The sequence below is a fragment of the Rhododendron vialii genome, chromosome 6a (genome assembly GCF_030253575.1).
Source record: "Rhododendron vialii isolate Sample 1 chromosome 6a, ASM3025357v1".
In the NCBI taxonomy this organism is placed as follows: Eukaryota; Viridiplantae; Streptophyta; class Magnoliopsida; order Ericales; family Ericaceae; genus Rhododendron; species Rhododendron vialii.
This window is the reverse complement of record NC_080562.1, coordinates 29,959,955-29,983,984: the sequence shown is the minus strand read 5'-3', so window position 1 is coordinate 29,983,984 and position 24,030 is coordinate 29,959,955. Positions and strand designations below refer to the sequence as shown.

At 36.5% G+C, this 24,030-nt stretch overlaps 3 protein-coding genes and 1 long non-coding RNA gene across 5 annotated transcripts; 2 read left to right on the top strand and 2 right to left on the bottom strand.

Annotated features, from left to right (window-relative positions):
* The first annotated feature begins 2,769 nt into the window (after window positions 1-2,769).
* LOC131328260 (reticulon-like protein B17) lies at window positions 2,770-5,414 on the top strand. The gene is made up of 8 exons (XM_058361218.1): window positions 2,770-3,440; window positions 3,740-3,893; window positions 4,134-4,208; window positions 4,299-4,440; window positions 4,530-4,599; window positions 4,688-4,753; window positions 4,851-4,973; window positions 5,134-5,414. The coding sequence occupies exons 1-8, from the start codon at window positions 2,921-2,923 to the stop codon at window positions 5,274-5,276; spliced, it is 1,293 nt and encodes a 430-aa protein (XP_058217201.1). The 5' UTR covers window positions 2,770-2,920; the 3' UTR covers window positions 5,277-5,414.
* A 577-nt stretch (window positions 5,415-5,991) lies between these two features.
* On the bottom strand, window positions 5,992-7,064 carry LOC131328265 (protein CYSTEINE-RICH TRANSMEMBRANE MODULE 6-like). Of its 2 annotated transcripts, none has more exons than XM_058361231.1 (4): window positions 6,930-7,064; window positions 6,631-6,793; window positions 6,216-6,276; window positions 5,992-6,175 (listed from the first exon to the last, which is right to left on the bottom strand). In XM_058361231.1, exons 1-3 carry the CDS (start codon window positions 6,961-6,963, stop codon window positions 6,231-6,233), a joined length of 243 nt encoding a protein of 80 aa, XP_058217214.1. In that variant the 5' UTR covers window positions 6,964-7,064; the 3' UTR covers window positions 5,992-6,175; window positions 6,216-6,230. The 2 variants fall into 2 exon arrangements, with proteins under 2 accessions (XP_058217214.1, XP_058217213.1); XM_058361230.1 differs by having other exon boundaries at window positions 5,992-6,181; window positions 6,220-6,276.
* Window positions 7,065-19,836: 12,772 nt separating this feature from the next.
* On the bottom strand, window positions 19,837-20,841 carry LOC131328264 (protein CYSTEINE-RICH TRANSMEMBRANE MODULE 6-like). Its single transcript, XM_058361229.1, has 3 exons — window positions 20,713-20,841; window positions 20,417-20,579; window positions 19,837-20,086 (listed from the first exon to the last, which is right to left on the bottom strand). Exons 1-3 carry the CDS (start codon window positions 20,744-20,746, stop codon window positions 20,041-20,043), a joined length of 243 nt encoding a protein of 80 aa, XP_058217212.1. The 5' UTR covers window positions 20,747-20,841; the 3' UTR covers window positions 19,837-20,040.
* On the top strand, window positions 20,433-21,047 carry LOC131328266 (uncharacterized). Its single transcript, XR_009200497.1, has 3 exons — window positions 20,433-20,564; window positions 20,701-20,909; window positions 20,940-21,047. It is a non-coding gene; the product is annotated as an uncharacterized LOC131328266 (long non-coding RNA).
* The last annotated feature ends 2,983 nt before the right edge of the window (window positions 21,048-24,030 follow it).

The window sequence follows — 24,030 nt, the reverse complement described above, 5'->3', positions numbered from 1 at the left end:
GGTAAGTATGACATCACTTTGTACTGAGATTCACACCATTTCAACCAATAGGAATGATGGTAATGTTTACCCTCTTAAGTGAAGGGTGAACAAAATTCAACTCGTCATTTTTGTTTCAGAACTCCAAGAGGACAGTCATTTTCAGTATTCTCCCAATTGTGTTCTCTCTTTCAATCTCGATGTCTTTTTACATTTTTTCTTGTTTCTGTATCAATAAACCCACTCCTTTTGTACCATTCTGTTTGGTTTATGAGCACGGAACTCTGATTTTCAGCGATGTTGTGAAGAAGGCAAGGAACAGAGATGTGCGTCGAGATGGATCCTGAAAGAAGAAGATTCAATTGTTTATTTATTTATTTTTTATATTATGTTTGTTTGTGCGTAGTTGTATCAATTGTTATTCCTCGGGAGCTATACATTTGTGTATTGATAAGATATTTTACGGTGTCAATTATAGTACTAGATCCTTTGATACGAATGTTCTTGTAACCGAAAATAAAAATAGAAGAAAGGGAGAGGAGTCCCACTTCATTGGCTCTGATTGAGTTGAACCGGATCTCTGTCTTTTACAAACGAGCAGTGCTATGTGCACAGCAGCTTATACACAGCAGCTGTGCACAGATGCCATTTTCTCCCGGCTCGGGTCGCACAAAGATGATCGAAGCCGCTCATTTTGTTCTAAATATGTCGTTTAAGGTCTCTGTAAAAAATGAGCTTCGTTCGATATCGTTAGAGGAGTTAACAAAACACCCAAAATCACTACAGAATTTAGGCTCATTTTTTACAGAGACCTTAAACGACATATTTAGAACAAAATGAGCGGCTTCGATCATCTTTGTGCGACCCGAGCCGGGAGAAAATGGCATCTGTGCACAGCTGCTGTGTATAAGCTGCTGTGCACATAGCTTTTCTGTTTACAAACGAAGACTTTTAACATTAAACTCCCCTTCATTGGTACACAGATGTTATATTTGTATATGCAACCAATGATAGCATCCATTAAACCACCGGTCAAAGATTAAAAACACATCGTAATTGTTGATTGACGAGATTAACGGTCCGTGTTTCGCACTACATGTGCACTACACCGGGGTGCTTTATAGCACCTCCTGTTCCCTAAACCACTACCCCATACGTAGGGCTGTTCGCAGTTCGGATCGGTTACGGTTTTGTCCACGGATTTTGTTACGTAAGTAAGCAAAAATTAAACACTAGCATATAATCATATATTTCGCTGACTAAAGCATTATTACAGTTCAATGCTGCATTCCAATTCTAGAACAGAGCATACACCAAATGAAAGCAAACACCAAATGAAAAACAATACATGCAGTTCTAGTCTTCGAGACGTTCATTTAAACCAAAGAACAATAAAAACATCAAAGTGGAACAAAAAAAAAAAGCACCATATATATATACTGGATTGGTATACAAATTTTATTAATTTATTTATAGGTGAAATTTTTTTTTTTTTTGAGGAAGGGTAAGAGGATAATTTCATACTTGGGCCCGCTGTCGTTGTGCTGCATTCGCGGCGAGGCTCTTGGGCCTGCGTCAGTTGGGCTGGCTCCCACATTGAGAGTTTGGGTTTGTGTGGGTGAAAATTATTTATGTATAGACATATATATTAATATATACATATATATATTTATAATAAATTCTTATGGTCCTGTTTGGCTAATCCACGGTTTCGTAATAAAAATCCGTGGACCGAACTGCGAGTCACGGTTTTTTAATTTTTCAATCCGTGTTTGGATCATTAATCTACGGATAAAATCCAAAAGGTACGGATCAGATCGGTCGGTCCGTTTTCACAGTTCATAGGATTTTTTTGCACAGCCCTACCCTATAGAACATGACAACTATCCTATCGCACTAACCATGATCTCCTACCACTGATTTTCTAGAAAATATGTACGTAACATCCTTTTTCTTCAAATTTCAGCATTGGTATGCATATTCATAATATACCATGAGCACTTTGAGGCGTCCTGTTAATTCACTTCTATCCATGTGGGAAGGAAAATGTCTATACTCTTCTTGCTCCAAAATTTGTTTAACACGTTATGGGAGAACCTCTCCATATGCAGAAGAAGAAGAAATTGAAAAGGTTGTCTTATTCTAAATTTCCAGTCATGACATCTCTTCTCTTCCATTTTATACTTCGGAATGCACCGTTATTTTTTCCTGAAAAATTACATTAATTATTGTCTAAAAAATTGTTTATTAATGACCGAAGAATATGAACTTTCTACTTATGATCATGAAAAAATACTTTATTTGAAGATGGTGAATTGATGATGGTGGAAATACATTCCGTGCTTTAATCCAAATCAAGCCAAAGGAACGTATTCAATAATCATGTGAGTTTTTTTGTTTTTGTGTTTTTTTCTTCTTTCGATGGCTAGGAATGTCTGGACTAGCCATCCACACGGGAATTTTGCTAATTTTGTAATATGCTCTAGACTCAATCACCGAAAAGTCTACGCCAATCACTCAATATTTACCGCTTTCCCACCGTTCTCAATTTCACCACGGTTCGGATTTTAAAAAAAAATTCCACAAGAGTTTTTTCAAAATCCGAATTTTCATTGTCGAGATGGACGGTAATCTTGTTGATCAATCACTATAATGCTTGGTGATAAAAAATAAAAAAAAAATTCACGCTTGCCCAAAGAACCCACTCGTGCTTCTTTACCGTTGCAATTTCCGGACCCACCACTTCCGCCGTAAAAAGATTCAAAAGAAAAGCCTTCTCTCTCTCTCTCTCTCTCTCTCTCTCTCTCTCTCTCCAACGGCTCTTAACCATAAGGCATAAGCCCTCCTTCGACACCCTTCTCTGTTTTCCTCCGAAGAACAACTCGTTATTTCTCTCTAGAAAACAACTCCTCACAGCTCTAAACACATCAAAATCTCGTCCATGGATTCAACACCGCCCTCTCGCCGGTCTAGACCCCGGCTCATCATCACCTCGTCTTCCCGCCTCTCTCGCCTCACCCACTCCCAATCCTCGCCCTCTCCCACTCCCCGCCTCACCCTCGACCTAGCCACATCTCCCAAAATCACGGCCGCTCCGTCACCATCACCCTCCTCTCCCACCGCTCTCCCCATCCGCGAGCTCCTGCTCCTCTCCCCATCCCCTCTCCGGAAATCCAAGACCCGTCTCGCCGACCGGCTTGTCGAAGCGGCCGAAGAGCCTCCTGCTGTTGAGCCGGTCGGGTCGAGGAGGAAGTGCAAGAATCGGAACGGGTCGATGGGGGTTTTGGTTTGTGGGTCGCCTAGGAATGGGAGGAGGCCGCGCAGGCGGTTGGAGCCGGAGGTGGTAAGAGAGGAGAGGGATTTGGGTGTGGTGGAAGACGTGGGTAGGGGTAGAAAGAGGCGGAATAGCGGGCGGTCTAAGAAGGATAAGCTCGGTTCGGTGACTTCGATTCCACCCCCAAGTATGTCTCACTTGTTACTCCTCACGTTTTAGACACCAGATTCAAGGGACTAATTGGGAATTTTAATTTGGTGTCAATAAATTTTAAAAATTATGCACAAGAAATAATTTATTTTTGATTTGAAAAAATGCACGTCTTTTCATAATGGACTGCCATTTCGGAACGGATGGTATTAGTTATTCATTTATTTGACTGTGGAGGGTTTTTGGTTTCTTGGGATTTTGTTGTGATGTTTCTAATTGAGTTTGAATCGATTGATTTGGGATAATTTGTGTGGTGTTATTTTATTTTATTTTTAGGAACAAGTGATGGAGATCTGCGTAATCTGGATCGAATTGGACAGCTGGTGACTGATCTAATTATGTGGAATGATGTCTCAAAATCAAGCCTTTGGTTTGGTTTTGGTTCACTGTGTGTCCTGTCTTCTTGCTTTGCTAAGGGGGTTAGCTTTAGGTATGCAATTTAGTCTATCTCCGTGTGTGTTAAGCTTTTGTTTTTATAATCAAGTGTTTGAGCCAGCTTCCACGCCCCGACTATTATCCTATGGATCATAAACACACCATCCACTAGTGGGGCCACCACTTGACCGGAGCAAAGTCTCTGTGTGGACTGGCCCCAGGCTTGGGGGTATGTTTGTGTGTGTGATAAGCTTTGATCTGTGATGCCTAAAGTTTTCCAATGATGTGTTTGTAGCATCTTCACTTTGATCTCTCAATTGGGCCTCCTTTTTTTGGGACTGTCATTCTTCTCCAGTTCAATCTACCAAAGGTAAGCCGCCTTCATTTTCACAGTATATTTTCTTGTGCCAGTTACATCATTCTCCGATTTATAATTTGCTTGAATGGCCAATTTTCACAGGGTTAATGAGGAAAACAAGCGAGAATTTAAGGTGGAAGAAGATGACATATTGAGAGTGGCTAGAGTGATACTTCCACCACTAAACCTAGCAATTTCGAAAACACGAGACCTTTTCTCGGGCGAACCAACCATGACTCTTAAAGTATTTGGCATAAACTTACTTTCCTTTCAGTCTAGTCTTTAGAACTGCAGAAATGGGTACTCAAAATTCAACCTTTTCTGTGTTAATAGGTTGCTCCAATGCTGCTCATGGGATCTGAGTATGGCCATCTCATGACACTAAGAAGACTTTGTGCCATAGGTAAGATTTTTATTGAACACATGGTTTTTAAGCATTCCTTGAAACTCTAGATGTGAAAATCTTGAATCTAATTGAGCAAATCTGACAGGATTTTTCATTAGCTTTACCGGGCCAAAACTGTATTCCTTGTATTGTGTTCAGATCAACACTAAAGGTAAAAGAAAAAAACTTGCGCATGCAATTTGTGTATTTGGTTGAATGCAATCCATATTGAAGGCTTACTAAGGAAGAGGGTGTTTTGTAAAAAGCAGTTGAGTGCTTGAAAAGGCGGGTGTTGGAGGCATGGCGGGCTTGTTCTCATAAGAAGATTGTGGCAGCATCAATAGCTACGGCCTTTTGGAATCTGACCTCGATTAGAACACGTATATTTGCAGGTAAAGCAGATTTACTGCACAGTTTTAATTGGAAGATAGATGGCGTGCCTGCAATTTTTTGTTGAAAATGTTCGGTATTGTTTTCTTTTCGGATGAACTATAACGGTTACAACTTCGGGTACAGTCAGATAGTTTCTAACGACGCTTTGGTTTCATATAGCTTTCATATTTGTGGTGATACTGCGATACAACCGACAACATTTGAAAACAAAAGTGGAAGAAGAACAAGAAGAAGAAGTGGAAGAAGCAAAAGAAGGAAAGCAAGAGCAGAAGGCATTGGTTGTGGTAGAAAATGGGGTATGAACAAGTAATACTGACTAAACTACACCTCTTCCACCTATTTGACATGAAATAGTAGGAGGCTTAATTCTATTACCTGTATAAATAAACTCACTCTGATGTGTTCTTGATTTTGCTCAATGCATGCTCACGTTATAAGCAGAGTTTGCTTCGTTTAAGGCTCCGTTCCGTTAAGGTTTTTATTTTTTAAGTAGTTATTTTCCGCTTTAGAAGACAAGTCATTCTCTTGCATTACATCACCTTTAATTCAAAAAAGAAGCACTTATTTTTCCAAAGAAGTATTTAGGAGTATTTTTAAGTGGTGCAAACTATGGCATTGATCATCAGAAGCCTGATCTCACTATGTTTTAGATTACATTTACTTTAAACGAATGGGAAAAATCACAAATACCATCATTCTATGTTAAAAAAATTCTGTGAACTTCAAAATCCTCGATCATATTCCAGTAGAAAACCTCAAAATGGATAAAATCCGTTGCTTTGATTCAAGACTAGTTTTCCAATTACTAAGGTTCAATCTTGATCTTTATCTTTCCGCCTGTTTCAATGGAAGGATTCCTCTACCATTGATGATGCGTGAGAGGGACCGTTTCTTATTTTGTGAGGAAAAATGATTTCACAAAACGAAATTTCCGAAAAAAAAAAGAAACAGAAAAGAAACCTTACTGGAATAGATGATTGCGTCATTTACCAAATTATGACTTCGTGGATGGGATGATACCAAAAATCCGGCAGGTTTTATTCAACAATACAATCGAAATGTATGTACATCAAACGAATAAATCAGATTAAAGTCTGCATAAATGAAAACTACGAGACCAATCCGGCTGCGACAATAACAATCGAAATATACATGAAATGAATAAAATCTGATCCAAGACTGTGTAAAAATGTAGTCTATATAGTCTTCTCTTTTTTTTTTTTTGATCCGCGTAGTCTATAGTCTATCAATCCCCTTTAGAAGCAAGCGTCCAGCACACAGCAGCAGCAAAGGGCAGCACAACTGCACAACACAGCAGATCATAAACGTAATGGTATTAGTAATTGGATCAAATTCTTCCGTTCCGCTAAGTATCTTATTTTTTAAGTACTTATTTCTTGCTTGACGAGATAGTTTATTCTCTTACAATGATGACTTTTAATTCAAAAAATAACGAACGGAGCCCTATACAACCAAAAAATTTCAATTGGCGTTATGGTCACCACATCTAAAATAAATGTAAGCCATAAATTGATTTTTTTCAAATAACTTTGAGAGAGAGATTGATTTTTTTCAAATAACTTTGAGAGAGAGAGAGAGAGAGAGAGAGAGAGAGAGAGAGAGAGAGAGAGAGAGAGAGAGAGAGAGAGGGCTAACCATCCTTTCCAGAAGCCATCACCCCTGGCTTGAGTTTTCCCCGGAGGAGGGAAATTATTGGTTTGAGATTGAGTGTCTTTCATTGGATAACCCATCGGCGGCGGAACCACGTATGGACCAGAGTACGCAGCAGTGCTAGGTGGAAGAGGTGGAGGATATACCGCTGCAAAGTTAAATCAAGAAACCAAGAATTAATAAACCAGAAGTTTTTAATGGAGTTTAAAAGCAATGAAAAAACAAGAAACGATGTTTCACAAAAACAAAAGTAGGGACAATAATTAAAGAAGATGTAAAATTACCTTGGGACTGGTTTTGATTATTGTAGTGATTCATCTTGAAGACAAAAATCCAATATAGAGAGAGAGAGAGAGAGAGAGAGAGAGAGATGCAGGAGATGTTGAATTGTAGTATTAAGTTGGGAGATGTAGGGGGATGATAAGAAGAAGGGTTGATGGAGATGAAAGCTGACCTTGGGGGGTTATATACTCAGGAAGAGAGAAAATTCTACACGGCCCCTCCGTGTAGAAGAGGTTAAGGGTCAAAGTGATGAAGGATTGACACGTGGCCAATTTGGAAGGAATCGTTTCATCCTTGCTGATGAGCGTTTTCTTTTGGTACATTGTAGAATAGATACTTGATTATGAAAGTGCTAGAGACAAAAAATAAATTATGACTCTTTAGAATAAAACGATAAAATAAATAAAATCTTCGCACCGGGTTAAACGGATTGAAAGTTGGATATATTTTAATAAATAAACAGTCTAAAAAATTAAAGTGCTCCAATTTTCAATCTGTTTGAACCTGTGCGAAGATATTTTTTCTGATCATATTATTCTCTAGGGTCATAGTTAATTTTTGTCTTCAAAACTCTCATAATTAAGTATCTACTCTACAGGATCCCAAAGAAAGAACAAATATTTAATTATGAGATCTCTGGAAACAAAAAATAATTATGACCTTTTATGATAAAATAAAAAAAATCTTCGCATCAGTTCAAACGGTTTGAAAATTGGAGCACTTAATTTTTTCACCTTATTTTTAATATATAAACAGTCTAAAAAAATTAAGTGCTCCAATTTTCAATCCGTTTAAATCAGTGCGAAAATCTTATTTTTTTGGTCATTTAATTCTAAAGTGTCATAATTAATTTTTTTTGTCTATAGAGCTCTCATAATTAAGTATCTGTTCTTTCTTTGAGATCTTGTAGAACACATACTTAATTATGAGAGTCTTGAAAATCAAAATTAACTATGACCGTAGAGAATAATATGATAAAAAAAATAAGATATTCATACCAGTTCAAACAGATTGAAAATTGGAATACTTTAATTTTTTAGTCTGTTTATATATTAAAAAATATGGTAAAAAATTAAGTATTCTAACTTTTTATCCGTTTGAACCAATGCAAAAATTTTATTATTTTATTTTAAAGAGTCATAATTTATTTTTGTCTTTAACACTCACATAATTAAGTATCTATTCTACAAGGTACCAAAAGAGAACGTGCATCAATAAGGATGAAACAATTGCTTTCCAATTGCCACGTGTCATTTCTTCATCACTTTGCCACTCAACCCATTTTACACGGAGGCGCAGTGTAGAATTTTCTCTCATATATATAGGAATTAGATATTGAGGGCTTTTGGAAGTACTCCTATCGGGAGGGGGGGGGGGGGGGGGGGGCGTGGAGTAGTTGAACGGGGATTTGGTTGCTTAGTAGATGACCCAACCGAGGGCGGCGACACCGCGTGGTCGTGGGAAAACGAAATACACGCATTCCCAACGGCAAATATAAAAATGACCCTAGAGAGAGAAAGTCCGACGTCTCCCAAGAAATCTTTTCCTGTTTTTTTATTTTTTATTTTGGGGGGCGCCGCCTCCTCGCCTCCCTCCCCTCCTCTTCTCCTCTTACCCCTCACCTCTCTCATCTTTATGCTTCCGGATTCCGCAGGTTTCGGATGACGGTTTGTTGAACGGCGAGGTCTCTTTGGGGTCGGCGGCGCTGACAGAGGCTAGTTTTCTTCCTTCGTCTCAAATTTGAAGGCCTTGGACCTGAGGTGAGGTAATAAGGTGTGCGGTTGGGTTTAGGGGTTTTCTGTGTTTCGTTTCTTTTCTTTGTTTTGTTTTTGCCAACGGTTCCCGTTGGCTTTTTACCGGCTGTTTTGGGTTTCCTTCAAATCAGTCCGGTTTAGTACCAGTTTGATTGTTTTCCTAAATTTGGTATGAAAGAGGTGGTGGGCAAATAATTTCAGCGCCTATTGAGGATTAGTCAGATGATGGTGGGTTGATTGTGGTCTCGATCTTGCTCTTGGCCTCACGCCGGTGGCTGTTTTCGGGCTCCAGATTTCATAGGTGTTTTCTCGATTTTGAATTGGGAGTCCGGTCCGTTTGAGATTCTCTTCTATTTGGACCAAGATTGGTTCTCTCTTGGCGATTTCACCGGTCTTGCTTCTGCAGGAGGTGCCTATGTCGAAATCTTGATAGTTTTGGTTCATTCTTGTATCTTTTGATGAAATCTGTATTGCTTTCGAATTTTGTTATGAAATGAAATGACTGTGTTCAAAAAAAAAATCTGCAACTATAAAGAGGGCTACCTATTAATACGATCAAATCCAACAGGGTTTAATAGGATTACACTATCTAATGTTACATTACATGATCTTCCTACTAACCATAGGATTAATATTCAAACAAAATACTACTCCCATCCCAATTTAAATGTCCTCCACGGGGAATCGAGCTTTTTAAGAAATCAAATTTTTTGTTTTAAATTTCCAAAATTAACCTTAAAACGTACTGTGAAGTTAATTATATGTAGTTAAATTGCTTATACCTTTTCATATGAATCTCAAAAACTGCGTAACATAACATGGATCTTATTTGAAAAAGATCTCACTTGGTTTTATTACATAGAGTTTTCAGAATCACGAAAATCTATAAAATAAGGGAGAACGATTTTTGAATCTTATTTCTCCACAAATCCTAACCATTGATTTACTCCATAAATCCTACGGCTCTCTCTCTCACTCTCTCAAATAATAGTAATTGCACAATTGCCACTATTTAGATCTCATATTCAAAATTCATATATATATATATATATATATATATATATATATATATATATATATATATATATATATATATATATATATATATATATATCTCTCATATCTTCTTCTAGCTCTCCGCTCACAAAGCCGACGCCCCCCTGTGATTTTCTTTGAGACCGAACACCCTTTGAGAACGAACACTCCTTTAGATCAGTTTTGGTGACTCTTCCTCCTCCTCCTCCTCCCCCCCCCCCTCTCTCTCTCTCTCTCTCTCTCTCTCTCTCTCTCTCTCTCTCTCTCTCTCTCATTTCAATCACGAAGCAAGTCTATTTTAGGCTCTCTCTCTTGAATACACACACTCCCAATGGTAGCAAATTCGAAACTAGATTGACTCCATTTTTTTCTCAGCTTAAATGGCTATTTCGATTGCAAAACTCCCACGATTGTCCAATCTGTAACATGATTGTCTACCCTTGGGTCGAATTTTGAACGACCCATCGATGTTATATGAACAGGTTGATACTTTGTTCACGATTACAGTATTGATTTGCATGTGTGCTGATAGTTCAATCCGTGTCTTCGGGCACAAGCATGCACTAAAAGAACTCTGTTTGAACCTAATTTTAAAAAAAAATATTCCCGTATAAATTAGTTTTGTTGGCGGGTGTGGTCAATGGTTTGGTAATTCATTTTAGTTGTATTTAAAATGCGTTGCGCCGTGCCTTCAAGCACGGGCAAACCCTAGTATCATATATTGAAAGATATTGTCAATCTAATAACAAAGATATGAATACCAAAATCTGTCAAATTAATTAGTAAGGAAATGGTACTTTTGAGGTGTAAAATTGAAAATTTGGCATGTTTTGATGGTTATTTTTAAAAAGTGGACACTTAAATTGGGACATCCCAAAATAGAAATATGGACACTTAAAATGGGAAAGATGGAGTATCAAATTTATTATTGTTCATAGTACTATTTTTGGAATTAATAAACATAAAAAGAAGATAAGTTGCAAAACATATATACTACAGATCATATTCACATGTTGGGTGTGGTGGGGTTAAACTTATCCTTTTGTAAAGGAGATCAAGCATCTAACCCGAACGAGTTTGGCTAAATGGACATAAAAAAATTAATTTGTGTTTATCCTCTATAAGGTCACATGTTTGAATCTTACAAAGACCAAACTTACCAACCTTACTGAAAGATTTGCCCCATCGTTAACTTTAGCCTTTCGAATTTAATTGAGGTGCGCAAATTGGTTTGGATATTTAATTATTAAAAAAAATAAAAAGAATTAAGCATCATCCGCGAATATAGGTAACATAGACAGGAGGTGTGTGGAATGGGGGCATACATAGGCCCAATGTAGGTGCACCCTTACGGCCCATTTTTAAGGTTTTTGGGTGAATAAGGAAGAAATGTTGATAAGAGTGGTGTCCCGTGAATGTGTTATAAGAGGGGTTTAGTTAAGGAGGGGGATTAGCTTTTATTTTGTTTGAGTAGTAGTTGATATGAGTGAAAATTACTTGATTATCCTCATTAAATCGTTGAATTGAGAATAAAAAAGAAGTTTAAGGGATAAATAGGTCTTTTTTTCATCAGGATAAGCTAATTAATAGTGTGGAATAGAAGTTCTGAATTTTGATGATAAGGAACACACCTTAATTTATGTCTACTTAGTCAATTGCGGTTCATTGAAATAATTTTTTAAACTTTCCTAAATAACCTACTCATTTTTTGACTTGTCAATAACTCTGTACAAGATTTGTATACTACGTTTTTGGAACATAGGTCGTAGTAATTAAGTCAAAAGAAAATTTCAAATAAGAAATCTATGCTCTTGGAGGATACAAAGTCATGCTTTGAAGGAAAGGAAAAATAAGATATCGAAGATTCTGAGAGAAAATTTGATTGGGTTTAATTGAAGACACACATCGATGATTTTGTTTTCACAAGTTGGAAATAATTAATATTGACAATAAACCAATTGGTGATTGGCATGATTCAAAAGCAGCAAGATGTCAACACAGCAGTTGGGGTTCTAATTGCGGATGTGACCCGGCTAAGGCAAGAGTTTGAAGATACAAGAGTGAGTTTTATTCGAAGGATTGGCAATTCGGCGGCGCATGTTGTGGCCAAAGATGCTGTGAGAGGGAGTGGGATTCGTTCGTGGGAATTCTATCCCCCCCTTGGCTTTTTTCATCCATCATGTGAGGATGAGAGCCCTTCTTGATGTATTGATTTTATTTCCCTGAGATTAATAAAATCTATCCTAAACTTTGGCCAAAAAAAAAAAAGTTCTACGAAGATTTGAGCGTGCTAAAGTGTCTCCAGAGTGACTTATCATTATGACGAATTAAGATCATCTCATGTGAAATTCGTCACAAGATTTCTCAGGTGATGCAGAATGGGACCGACCACGAGTCCATTTGACGATGCAGTTCATTTTGTAAGTCTCGATGAGGTTAATGTCCATGCAAAAAATTCAAGTTCATTGGACATTGATATCCACTCGAATGAAACATATTGTCACAAGAGTAATATATATACAGGTAGAAGACTCTAACCTTTTCTTCCTTTTCAGTCAAATACGATTAAGACTGAACTTTCACGATTCACCGATAAACTTGATTTTTGGCTTGGACATTAAACGCATTGAGAGCTACTACATAAATGGCGTGGATCGAAAAATAAAACTATAATGATTCCCGTTTTGCATCACATGAGAAACCACATGGAAAATCATCACATGGGAAGATCTTGGCTCATTAATACAACATCGTTACCAATATACGATGATAACATGTAACATCCACTACAAGAAAAATGAAAATTGGTGACGAAAAAGTGGCGACAAAATTTAATTTCGTCACTAAATGAGTATATTTGGCGACGAAAAAATAAATTCGTCATTGTTTTAACAACTTCCTTGACAAAATTATTTCGTCACCAATTATACTTGTTTAGCGACAAAAAAAATATTTTCGTCACCAAAGGGTACCCATTTGGTGACGAAATACATTTTTCGTCACCAAAAGCTCGTCACCAAATATAATCATTTGGTGACAAAATATATATTTTGTCGCCAAATGAGACCAATTTAGTAACGAAATATTTTTTTCGTCGCCAAATGCTTAACTTTGGTGACGAAATTTCGTCACCATTTTAACGTTTTCAGTGACGAAAAATATATTTCGTCGTTAAATAGGTACCTTTCGTGACGAAATTTATGAATTGCGCTTTGTCACTAAATATATTTCGGACATAACTTGTTACTAAAAACTCCGATTGACATAATTCAAATTGGGTTTAAACAATAACTCAATTGCCTACAATTTTCATGTTTATCAAAATTGCTAATTTTAATGTTTAAAGGTTCAAAATTACATTCGAAATATATTTTCATGTTAAACATATATGTTATATATTAGATATTTCAAATATTTACTGAAAAGTGTGTATGGTCCAGTTGGTCGGGGCTTATACGAAAAACTCAAGGGACTTGGATTCGAAACCCAGTAGGAGCAAGAAAGAAGTATTTTTTTCCCATATGAAAACGTCTTTTGCAACGAAAAATTTTATCACCGATTTCTTATATTGGTGACAAAAAATTTCGTCATCGATGTGACCCATTGGTGACGAATTTTTTCGTCGTCAAACAGCATAATAAGCGAGGAAAAAAATTTCGTCACAAATTATTCACTTTTTTGTGACGAAATATTTCGTCATCAAAAAGCACTATAGGTGACGAAAAATAGATTTCGTCACCAGGTAGGAATCCTCGACAACCTTTAGTCGACAAATTTTTTTTCGTCACCTATATTATTTGTGACGAAAAACATGAAATTTGTGACGATTTTCATTCGTCACCCAATGTAATTTTTCTTGTAGTGATGCTTTAGTTTCTACAAAAACAAAAACCATGTAAAGTTGGGGGCTGTTGTCCCCAACTTGAGGGACAGCACGCAACTGTGTTGTGCCGGGGCAAAACGGCATCTTCCCGAGCCCAAAAACTTGATCCAAAATGTTCACTTGAAAAATCTCGTCGCGTATTATGGCCCTACAAAAAATCAAGGGGATCGAACATTGATAACCTAGTGAACAAATAATAATTTCATGGTTAGCTCTGCCTCTAATCCTATCCCATCCATACCCCCAATAATTGAGGACTACTACCTCCGTCCCAATTTCATTGTCACTTTTGAGAGTTCGTGTCACTTTTCAATTGATTATATCTTGTAATTTATAATGTTTTAGGTGATTTTTAAAACATTGTACTATAGAACAAATCGAGATCTATCAAACAAGATCCATATTTGATATAAAATTCATTACCAATTTAAAGATATAGCTAGTTTTTTTATCCAATTAGAATAGAACTGGGACAAGTAAATTGGGACGGAGGGAGTACATAATAATTTCATGGTTAGTTCTCATATTTATCAAATAGCATGTTTTAATTAGAAACTCTATCGTCATTTTTTGTTGCTTTTTCTACGTATGGTTTTTATAACTATATGAAGATCCAATCACTGGCTTTCTTTTGATGATATACTATCATTTAGTCTTCTTTTTCTTCATGGACTGATTCAAGAATTGGCATGTTAAAAACGCTCTATGTTCATATTTTTATTTGTTTTTTCAGCCATTCCCTTGATATTGCTTAACACTATAGTTACTGAACATGGTTAGATAGCTGCAAAAGAAGGTGGAAAATTACTTGGATAATTTAAACTGATCTATTCTTTTATAAATCCACTTTCTAAATAAGGATGGGTCATACGAGAAGCCTATTTTTTCAGCGAAAATTGCCAGAAAGAGTCAACTTTGAATTTGTCAGAGGTGGTTAATAATCGCACGGGTTTTGTTATCATGAGACTGCAAGGGCCTTTAAGGGGGAAATAATCATATTGGTGTACTCTATCTATAGCTCATCACGGATCAAAATGTATTTTGAATGTTGTTGTGCACATTGATGATCTTCCTTTAGTCCCTATTAATTTTTTATAGTAGTAATTAATGCTCATTTCATCTTTACTTTATTGACATAAATTGTCATTTGATAGTCGGCTTTTGCGAAGGATTTTTTGGTAGCATTGACATCGTTTTGAATAAATATCAGGAGAAGTCGACTTGGACTTTTTAGGGGGCAATAAGATGATGGGGTGATTGGTTTAGTTTTTAGAATTTGTTGCATCTTTGTTCTTCCCTCAATCTCACGGACCACTTATCATCCTTATTTTGTTGTTTTTTTTGCCCCATTTTCAGGTTTCAGAGAGGTTAACTGTAACGCCCCCAATTTTGGGTACGTTAAATGAGGCATTTATTATATAATAAAGAGAGTCTGGCTCATTATTACATCATAAATACATCATAAGGAAAAGGTACATTTATTCAACAAGGAAGGAAACTAGGGTTCCTAATACTACTTTGCTTGCTCTTCCATCCTAGCAAGCTCCTCTGCTCCAAAAGCTTCCACGGTGTACATCTTATCCTGTTCATCTAAGAAATCTGACACATTATACCGGCGTCGCCACCCATATAATATGTCAGGGTCACCAAAAAGGCAACACCGTAAGCTACAACGCTCAATAGAGTAAACCCTACCCACTAACTCATAACTTACAAACAGTAAATCATATACGACGAATAGTAACAATCACACATCCACATTCACTATTCAAGTATCGTTGGTGTCCATGTTTTTTTTTCTGTGTTTCTCCTATGCAACTCATCGTAGACCGTGTCTCCATTTTCACTTTTCATCACCAAATCAACATTTTCAAAAATCCGTTTTTAACACACCCAACCTCGGTTCCGCCGTTCCGGGTTCCCGAGTATCCTCACAATGGTTCCGCCGTCCCGGGTTCCCATTGGCACACATTTGCATTGGCTCCTCTCCGCGGATAACCAAGCCACACACCCAACCTCGGTTCCGCCGTTCCGGGTTCCCGAGTATCCTCACAATGGTTCCGCCGTCCCGGGTTCCCATTGGCACACATTCACACACACACATCTCACATAATGCCATCAAAATCGGTCATTATGTAGTTTCACAAATATTTCCTCCTTCGAAACACATTTTTCTTGTTAACCACACCCTAGGTGTCATGTTTCTATTTTCTCGATTTTCGTGTCTCGTTCTCATGCATAGACTCCGCGGTAGGACCTTTCACATACGCAACCATAAATCATTTATTGTAATCTAAGAAGATCATCCAATTCTATATTGCTAAGCATGCTCGAAAAGATCAAATATGAATACTTCAATTCAAGCGTTAAAATCTTATCTTTCGAAAATCGTTATATCTTACTTTTTGAGAAATTCAATACAACATATGTTTATTCAAGACAAAGTCATTTATCCAACATGTTCATACCTCCATTAGTGAGATAAACTTATTGACAATCATGCATTTTAAACGATAAGCTTATTTACTTGAAACCAAACAATAGATAATCTTATCTACGATATTGATACTTTGAATCAAGAACATGCTACTTTCTAACGTAGATTCTATACTATACGTAGAGTTATTGGACTAGGGTTCTACGTATACTTAGGGAAGTGAGCAGAGAAAATCTACATGATCGTAATGTCATTTCAAGATTTTGTAAAACGAGCTTGCTATTTATTCCTAATACTTTAACTTGCCTTATCATAAGCAAAATAACTAAAGTTATACTAGGGAAAATGAGTAGAGATTTATCTACCTTGATCCGAAACTTAGTCGGGGCCGAATAAGCTAGTTGGAAGATTTTCTACGGGCGGTGAACTTGCAAATCTGGACCAAACTTTGGATGGCAGTAACTCGGTCAATATTTGGCCGAATACGATCGTTCTTGGGTCGAAGTTGAAGCTCTCGAAGTGCTCTACAACTTTCGTGAAGGAAGTTGATCCTAGAAGCTACTTTAGGTATGAGAAAAATGGTGATAAAGGCAGAGACAGTATGCTGTCTGGAAATGGAAATCCGAGATTTTTACTGAACTTCGGATGCCAATATCTTTGTCGTTTCTTCACCGATTTGGATGGTTCTTGGGTCTAACTTGAAGGTTTCGAAGTGCTCTACAACTTTCTCGAAGGGAGTTGGTTCTAAAAACTACTTTAAGCAGGAGAAAAATAGAGATTCGTGGAGGGCAGTAAGCTGCCTGGAAAAACAGAAATGGTTTCTAGAGAGGAGTGAGAGCAAGAAGTGATGGTGTGAATTGAATGGAAGGCATGGGGTGCTATTTATAGCCAACACTTGAGCTCCTCCTCCCTCCTCTATGGCCGGCCATATCTCTCTCTCTCTCTCTCTCCCATGGATTTGCTCCATTGTCATGTCAAGCTTGAAAGTATGCCAAGTCTTCCATGAGTTGTCACTTCCATTTGTTGGCCAAATCTTTAGGTCATCATGAAGGGTTTTGGACTTGTCAAGTCTATGGGGAGGTTGCTTGCAAGAAAGAATGAAATCATTGGCTAACTTTGTACTTTGAAAGACTAGAAATGGGTTGGCATGTAGTCAAAAAAATAGGCTTAAGGCTATAAATGTTGCTTGTGTAAGTAATCAATACTCATGCACACACTCCACCCCACTCTCTCCATCCGGCCTCTCTCTCTCTCTCTCTCTCTCTCTCTCTCTCTCTCTCTCTCTCTCTCTCTCTCTCTCTCACTTGTATCTATATACATCCAAGAAAATCTAGGAAAGTAAGTCTAGGATTTTAAGACTAGAACATAGGTGTGCATGCATGGCAAAGCTAGCCTTGCTTCCTTGGAAGCAAAATGATGAGATTCCTTAGCCCATGATTTTGTATTGTCAAATCAAGGCTTCATTGGCAACTTAATTGCTATTAACCAATGGTCAAAAATTCTCCTAGCATTTATTAACCATTGGTTAAAGAAGGTAAGTATGGGCTTGAATGACTAGTCAAATCTAGGTTCTCATTATGGCAAGTCTAAGGTTGCTTCTTTTGGAAGCAAAATGATGGGATTCTTGTATGACTTGTCTTGTCATGCATTTAGGCAAGTCAAAGGTCTAATAACCAAGGGACAAAAATTCCCCTAACAATTATGAACCAAGGGGTAAAGGGATATTGGTAATAATTTGATATGACTAGTCATGGAAATCTATTGTCCAAGGGATAATATTTTCCCTAACATTTATGGACCAAAGGTTAAAGTTTTCCCTTGCCTTTATTATCCAATAGGTAGGGTAAGTAATGATGCTAGGTAAAGTGAAATGACTAAACATAGGAATAAAATGATTACTCCTATAGTCTAATGGTTCAATTAGGGTTCGGGGGTTCAAAAGGCTCAAAGACGGTCAAAAAGGTCCATCTAGGATTAGGAAATTGTAACTAGATTGAAACGGTAATTAAGGTTTTCTAACGAATTGGTTGGAAACTAATTCTACTTGCCAAGTAGGATTTCTAGCCAAGAAATATAATTTAAAGATTTTATTTTAACTCACTAGAGAAAAAAAATACGAGTGCTTCTACAAGCATACTTGTCTTTAGAAAATGACTAGATTGCTCGGCGTGAAAGATATAATTTTATAAGTTTCAAATCTAATTATGACGGATTATAAAAATTAAAAAGAAATTTTTAGTAGCAATCCAAGTAATTAAGATAAAATTTAAATATTTAACGAAATTTTTATTTACCAAAAATCAGGGTCGTTACATTAACCCTAATGAAATACAATATAGAAGTAGCATTTTGTTTAGTGCTTTGCAACTGTGTTAGATTTGTGTAAAATGATCTTTTCTTTTATCTCTAATTTTGTCGTTTCTTATTTATGCCTTGATAGCAACAAGGGGTGAACGATAGATAAGTTATTGAGATTGAATGTGATTCAACAATGCAAGGGCTGAATAAATTCTTTAGGTTGAGATTTAATTGGTTTTTGCATATGTTGTCACTCTTAATTTTTAGGGTCATAATTTGTGTGCAATGCGGTCTTGGTTGGAGTTGCATTATCGTGGAAAGAGTACTTTTATTCATCTTCAATTCCACATGCAAATTTTTTATTGGCAAGGTGAATAGGCATGAAGGGTTGTTTACTGGTGGAATAATTCAGTCATCAGTCTCATGAGCCATGACTGAAAGGGTGTATGGTAGAAAATCTATTCCCTGGGTTTCTGTTGCATTTTTATATTTTCATCGTTGTTTTGAATAGGGAAATGATTTCATGATAACTCTAAATTTTTTGAGGTTTTATGCACATTTGATTTTTTGCATGCAGAATTTAAGGATTAGTAAAATATTTTTTCTTTATTTACTGAATCAAGTTATCGAGATCAATTAATGAGTATGCTTGCTATTTTTTTTCGTAGTTGGAACTTGGAATCGTTGGAGAAGGGGTTGAGATATTTTGCATGTGAGCCCATATTTTATTTGCGTGTCTTGGATGTTTGAGTTGTGCCTTATTTTACTATGTTTTAGATTACATTTACTTTAAACGAACGGAAAAATCAAAAATCCATATCATTTCATTCTATGTAAAAATTATATGTAACTTCGTATTTCAGTAGAAAACCTCAAAATGTATAAAATCCGTTGCTTTGATTCAAGAAAGTTTTCAATTACTATGGGGTGTTTGGTAACCTTTTTGTTTTTAATTTTCAATTTTTTAGAGTTTTTGTAAATTATGGAAACTACAAAGGGTGTTTTCTCTAGTTTTTTTTTGTTGAGAATCATAAATATTACCAAACATATTTCTTGTTTTTGTTTTTATGAAAATATAAACCTATTTCTACTTCTAGTTTCTTAAAAACAAAAAACTGAAAACTGAAAAGATCCAAACGCATCATAAGGTTCATTCTTTTTTTTTGTTTTTTGTGGTCATTCGTTAAACTTAATCTACTATATCCTAGGGACTTGAGGAGGAAGACGGATGCGTACAGAATCGAACTCAGTGCATGGAAGTATAAATGGGGTTTTTTTGGCTTAGTATTTCGATCAACACCTATGCGCATGTATATAGATCTTTTATCTTCCCAGCAGTTTTTACATTGATGATGCGTTGGAGGGATCGTTTCTTATTTTGTAAGGAAAAATGATTTCACAAAATGAAATTTACAAAAAAAAGAAACCTTACTGGACTTGATGATGGCGTCATTTACCAAATTGCGACTTTGTGGATGGGAGAATAGAAGAAGGATGATAAATACCAAAAATCCGGCAGGTTTTATTCAACAATAACAATCGAAATGTATGTACATCAAATGAATAAATCAAATCAAAGTCTGCATAAAAGAAAACCACGAGACCAATCTAGCTGCGACAATAACAATCGAAATATACATGAAATGAATAAAATCCGATCCGAGACTGTGTCTGTAAAAATGTAGTCTATAGTCTATCAATCCCCTTTAGAAGCAAGCGTCCAGCACACAGCAGCAGCAAAGGGCAGCACAACTGCACAACACAGCAGATCATAAACAAACATAATGGTATTAGTAATTGGATTGTTAATTGAGATGTGCATCTATACATTACAAGAAAAGAGTGGATAAAACCGCTAAGATTTTTATTTTTTAAATATTTATTTTCAAATTATTCTCTCACAAATTCACGATACACCATATTTAATTCAAAAAATAAGTGCTTCGCTGAATGGAGCTATATATATCCAAAAAATTTCGATTGGCGTTATGGTCACCACATCTAAAATAAATCTAACCCACAAAATGATTTTTCCAAATAACTTTGGGTGTAGGAGAGAGAGAGAGAGAGAGAGGGGCTAACCATCCTTTCCAGAAGCCATCACCCCTGGCTTGAGTTTTCCCCGGAGTAGGAAAATTATTGGTTTGAGATTGAGTGTCTTTCATTGGATAACCCATCGGCGGAGGAACCACGTATGGACCAGAGTACGCAGCAGTGCTAGGTGGAAGAGGTGGAGGATATGCCGCTGCAAAGTTAAATCAAGAAACCAAGAATTAATAAACCAGCAGTTTAAAGGAGTTTAAAAGCAATGAAAAACAAGAAACGATCTTTCACAAAAACAAAAATAGGGACAATAATTAAAGAAGATGTAAAATTACCTTGGGACTGGTTTTGATTATTGTAGTGATTCATCTTGAAGACAAAAATCCAAGAGAGAGAGAGAGAGAGAGATGCAGGAGATGTTGAATTTGTATTAAGTTGGGAGAGTTGTAGGGGATAAGAGAACGGCTGATGAAGTTGAAAGATGACCTTGGGGGGGTTATATATAGGAATTAGACATCGGGGGCTTTTGGAAGTACTCCTATTTGGGTATAGAGAGAGAGAGAGAGAGAGAGAGAGAGAGAGGGCGTGGAGTAGTTGAATGGGGTTTTGGTTGCTTAGTAGATGAGCCTACCTACCGAGGGCGGCGACGCCGCGTGGTCGTGGGAAAACGAAATACACGCATTCTCAAACAGCAACTATAAAGAAGGCTATTAATACGATCAAATCCAACAGGGTTTTAATAGGATTACACTATCTAATGTTATGTTACATTACATGATCATCTTCCTAATAGCCATAGGATTATATTCGAACAAAATAATTACTTTCCAGTCTCAATTTAAGTGTCCTTCACGGGAAATTGAGCTTTTTAAGAAATCAAATTTTGTGTTTTAAATTTTCAAAATTAATCTTAAAACTGTGAAGTTAATTATATCTATTTAAATTGTTTATATATTTCAATATGGTTTTCAAAAATTACTCTATGTAACAAGGATTTTGCTTTAAAGATCTCACTTGGTTTTATTATACAAATTTTTTAAAATTATGAAAAATATTATATATTGAAAGATATTGTCAATCTATCAAAGATACAAATACCAAAATCTATCAAATCAATTACCAAGGAAATGGTACTCTTAAGGGGTAAAATTGAAAATTTGACATGTTTTGATGGTTATTTTTAAAAAGTAGATACTTAAGTTGAGACATCCCAAAATAATTAACATGAAGGACAGATGGAGTATCAAATTTATGATTGTTCATAGTACTATTTTTGGAATCAATAAACATAGAAAGAAGATAAGTTGCAAGACATATATACCACATATCGTATTCACATATTCAATGTGGTGGGGTCAAACTTATCCTTTTGTAAAGGAGATCAAGCATCTTAACCCGAAGGAGTTTGGCTAATGGGCATAAGAAAATTAATAAGTGTTTGCCCTCCACAGAGTCATATATTTGAATCTTACAAAGACCAAACATACCAAACTGTGGAGCCACTAGGGGGTTTGTTCATTTTGGTATTTGAATTTTAGGTAATGAGTGGAGAGAGATAGAGAGTGAAATAATAGTAATAATTGAGACATAATTTATTGAGAACTCTGCGCTAAGAGAGAATCCAAAATCCCAAATATTCCCTCTCCTATCCCTCAACTAAAAAAGCCGCTAGTGTGGAATATAAGTTCTGAATTTTGATGATAAGGAACACACCTTAATTTATGTCTACTTAGTCAATTGCGGTTCATTGAAATAATTTTTTAAAACTTTCTTAAATAACGTACTCATTTTTTGACTTGTCAATAACTCTGTACAAGATTTGTATACTACGTTTTTGGAACATAGGTCGTAGTAATTAAGTTAAAAGAAAATTTCAAATAACAAGAAATTTATGCTCTTGGAGGATACAAAGTCATGCTTTGAAGGAAAGGAAAAATAAGATATCGAAGATTCTGAGAGAAAAATTGATTGGGTTTAATTGAAGACACACGAGGAAGATTTTGTTTTTCACAAGTTGGAAATAATTAATATTGACAATAAATTTATTGTTTGGGTAGAGGGTTCACAAAATGAGTGAGTTAGTCCTACGAAGATTCGAGCGTGCTCAAATGTCTCCGGAGTGACTTATCATTATGACGAATTAAGATCATCTCATGTGAAATTTCTTCACGTGATTTTTCAGGTGACGCAAAATGGGACCGACCACGAGTCCATTTGACGATTCGAACAATTCATTTTGTAAGTCTTGATGAAGTTAATGTCCATGAAAAAAATTCAAGTTCATTGGACATCATTATCCACTTGAACGAATCATATTGTCACAAGAGAAATATACATATAGAAGTTATCACATTTTATTCCTTTTCAGACAAATACCATTAAAACTAAACTTTCACAAGTCACCTATAAACTTGATGTTTTGGCATGGACATTAAACACATTGAGACCTACCACATAAATGACGTAAATCGTAAAATAAGACCGTGATGATTCCCGTTTTTCATCACATGAGAAATTATCACATGGGAAGATCTTGGCTCATTAATGCAATAGCATTACCAATATGCGACAACAACATGTAACGTCGATCCTTCTAGTTTTTACAGAAAACAAAAACCCTGTAAAGTTGGGAGCTGCTGTCCCTTGAGGGAAAGCAGCGTGCTGTGCCGGGGTAAAACGGCATCTTCCTGAATCCGAAAACTCGATTCGAAGCTGTTATGGCTTCCACTACTCTTCTTATGGCTTCCACTCCCAAGTATATACACCATCTCTTCATACCCTCCCTACTCTTCTTATGGCTTCCACTCCCAAGTCGAAATCGAGATTCGAAGCTGTTCATCTCGTAGAACTTGTAGTTAGCTGCGTTTGAAAAAAAATTAAACTCATCGGACATTTATAAACCTGTATAGCGTATACAAATCACGTTTTTGTTTCAGACATTGAACAAGTTAAGTTTATATTCGCATAGCTTTCCATTTTGCGATTTGAAAAAGCCTTTGAAAAATACGGTTCTTAATGTTCTATAAATCTGAATTTTTTTTCAAAAAGGACGTAGATTACTGTGGATTTTGCGAGATGAATTGTTTCGATCATCGGCATTGGCTTGGGAGTCCTGGACGCCACAAGGGGAATATGGAATAGATAATTAGAGGCATAACTGTATCTAAAACAACTATAACATACAACTCAAGACATAACTATATTTAAAACCGTTCGATATGAATGTGGTCCCTTTCATATCAGATTGCTCCAAATGATTTTAACCTTTTTTTTGTCACTCTCCTTTATAACCGCATTTCTATAATCTGACAACGTTGTAAATTTTCATCGCATAAAGACATAAACAGCATATGATTACAGAAAAAGAGGGTGTAAAAATCACTACCCCATACCATAGATAATCCTCCTAATCTCTAGCCACAGTAATAACGCGCTTGCGTGTGAAATACTCCAGTAGTCCTACCGACTGTCACGTGGCAGTTTTAAAGGACACCCTTTCCTTGCTACGGAGTACTCCATTTTCTTTGGGAAGTTTGAGAGTCGTATGGGGGTAGGGTCACGTGTGGACCCGCGTGCTTTGAAAGCCGGGTCGAAACCCGGAACTTTCTCTCTCTGATACGTGACGTGATGGGTCACTTAAACCACTCCTTTTG